Source organism: Penaeus monodon, chromosome 29 (genome assembly GCF_015228065.2).
Source record: "Penaeus monodon isolate SGIC_2016 chromosome 29, NSTDA_Pmon_1, whole genome shotgun sequence".
Classification (NCBI taxonomy): domain Eukaryota; kingdom Metazoa; phylum Arthropoda; class Malacostraca; order Decapoda; family Penaeidae; genus Penaeus; species Penaeus monodon.
Window position 1 is genome coordinate 20,210,985 of NC_051414.1, and position 1,007 is coordinate 20,211,991.

Here is a 1,007-nt window from a genome sequence, read left to right on the forward strand (position 1 = left end):
TGTTATTTTGTTGGGTGTCTTGTGCATTTTTTTTAAAATTTTTTTTTGGGTTTTACAGCTTTTTTTTGCAATGTTGCTTTTAAGGGTAATTTATTTTTTCATTGTTTATATGTCAGTATATATATTTTGTTGCTTGTTAGATGGTTGGAAAATGTGATTTAATTTGTTCTTGGAATGTTATATTATATTCATTGTTATCTGTTTTTACTTTCATGTACTTCTGTGCCATGATACGCGCTGTATCTTAAATTTTTGTTTTTTTTTATTAATTACGAAAGTGAACACCCAATTTTTTCTTTTATATATATTTGAAATAGAAATTAAAAGGTTATGTCCATAAATGCATTATAATGACAGGAATTTGATTTATAGATTTTTAGAAATTCAGACGTTTTTTTCTAATTAAGAATCAGTAAGATTTTATTAATGTTTTGCCATTAAACATGAAGCTACCAACAACAGAGATATCCAAAAGCTGTACCTTTTTTTTTTCGTTGCAATAGTGAAAAAAATTACATTTAAAATTTTTTTATTTGGGAATCTGATACTAGTGATAATGTGCTTAGTATAGTCCCAGGTACTGTATGGTGACATTCTTGATATAACACAAGATAGTAAGGCTAATATTTATACAGAGGCTCATGTGCTGTGATTTGCAATTATAAGATTTATGAAATATCTTTGAAGATGATAGTTTTTTTGACAAGGGGGGCATAGTTTTTTGATAAAAAAGACTTTTGAAATGGCCACTAAAAATATAATCTTTCTCAAAATTGTCCAAAAAAAGTGACAAAAACCCGGCGTACGGGATGACACACCAAACAGCAGGCATCGACAGTGGAAAGCTAGGAGGGCCGCGGGCCTCTGACTCTTCGGCTGGATTTGGAATCACTGCTCAACAGGTCAGTTCAAAATAAGATAGTAATTCTAATATATTATTACTTTTTTAACGATTTTGATTTGGTATGAATTTCAAGATCAATGGAATGTCATTTCCATAGAACAGG

At 29.8% G+C, this 1,007-nt stretch overlaps 1 protein-coding gene across 1 annotated transcript in view; it reads left to right on the forward strand.

The window, feature by feature from the left end:
• The window catches only part of LOC119592004, a gene marked incomplete in the record, with an annotated part of 16,446 nt that overhangs the window by 6,497 nt on the left and 8,942 nt on the right, over positions 1-1,007 (forward strand). The window contains 1 exon segment of the mRNA XM_037940777.1: positions 812-902. Within this exon segment, the coding sequence (XP_037796705.1) occupies positions 812-902 (91 nt within the window).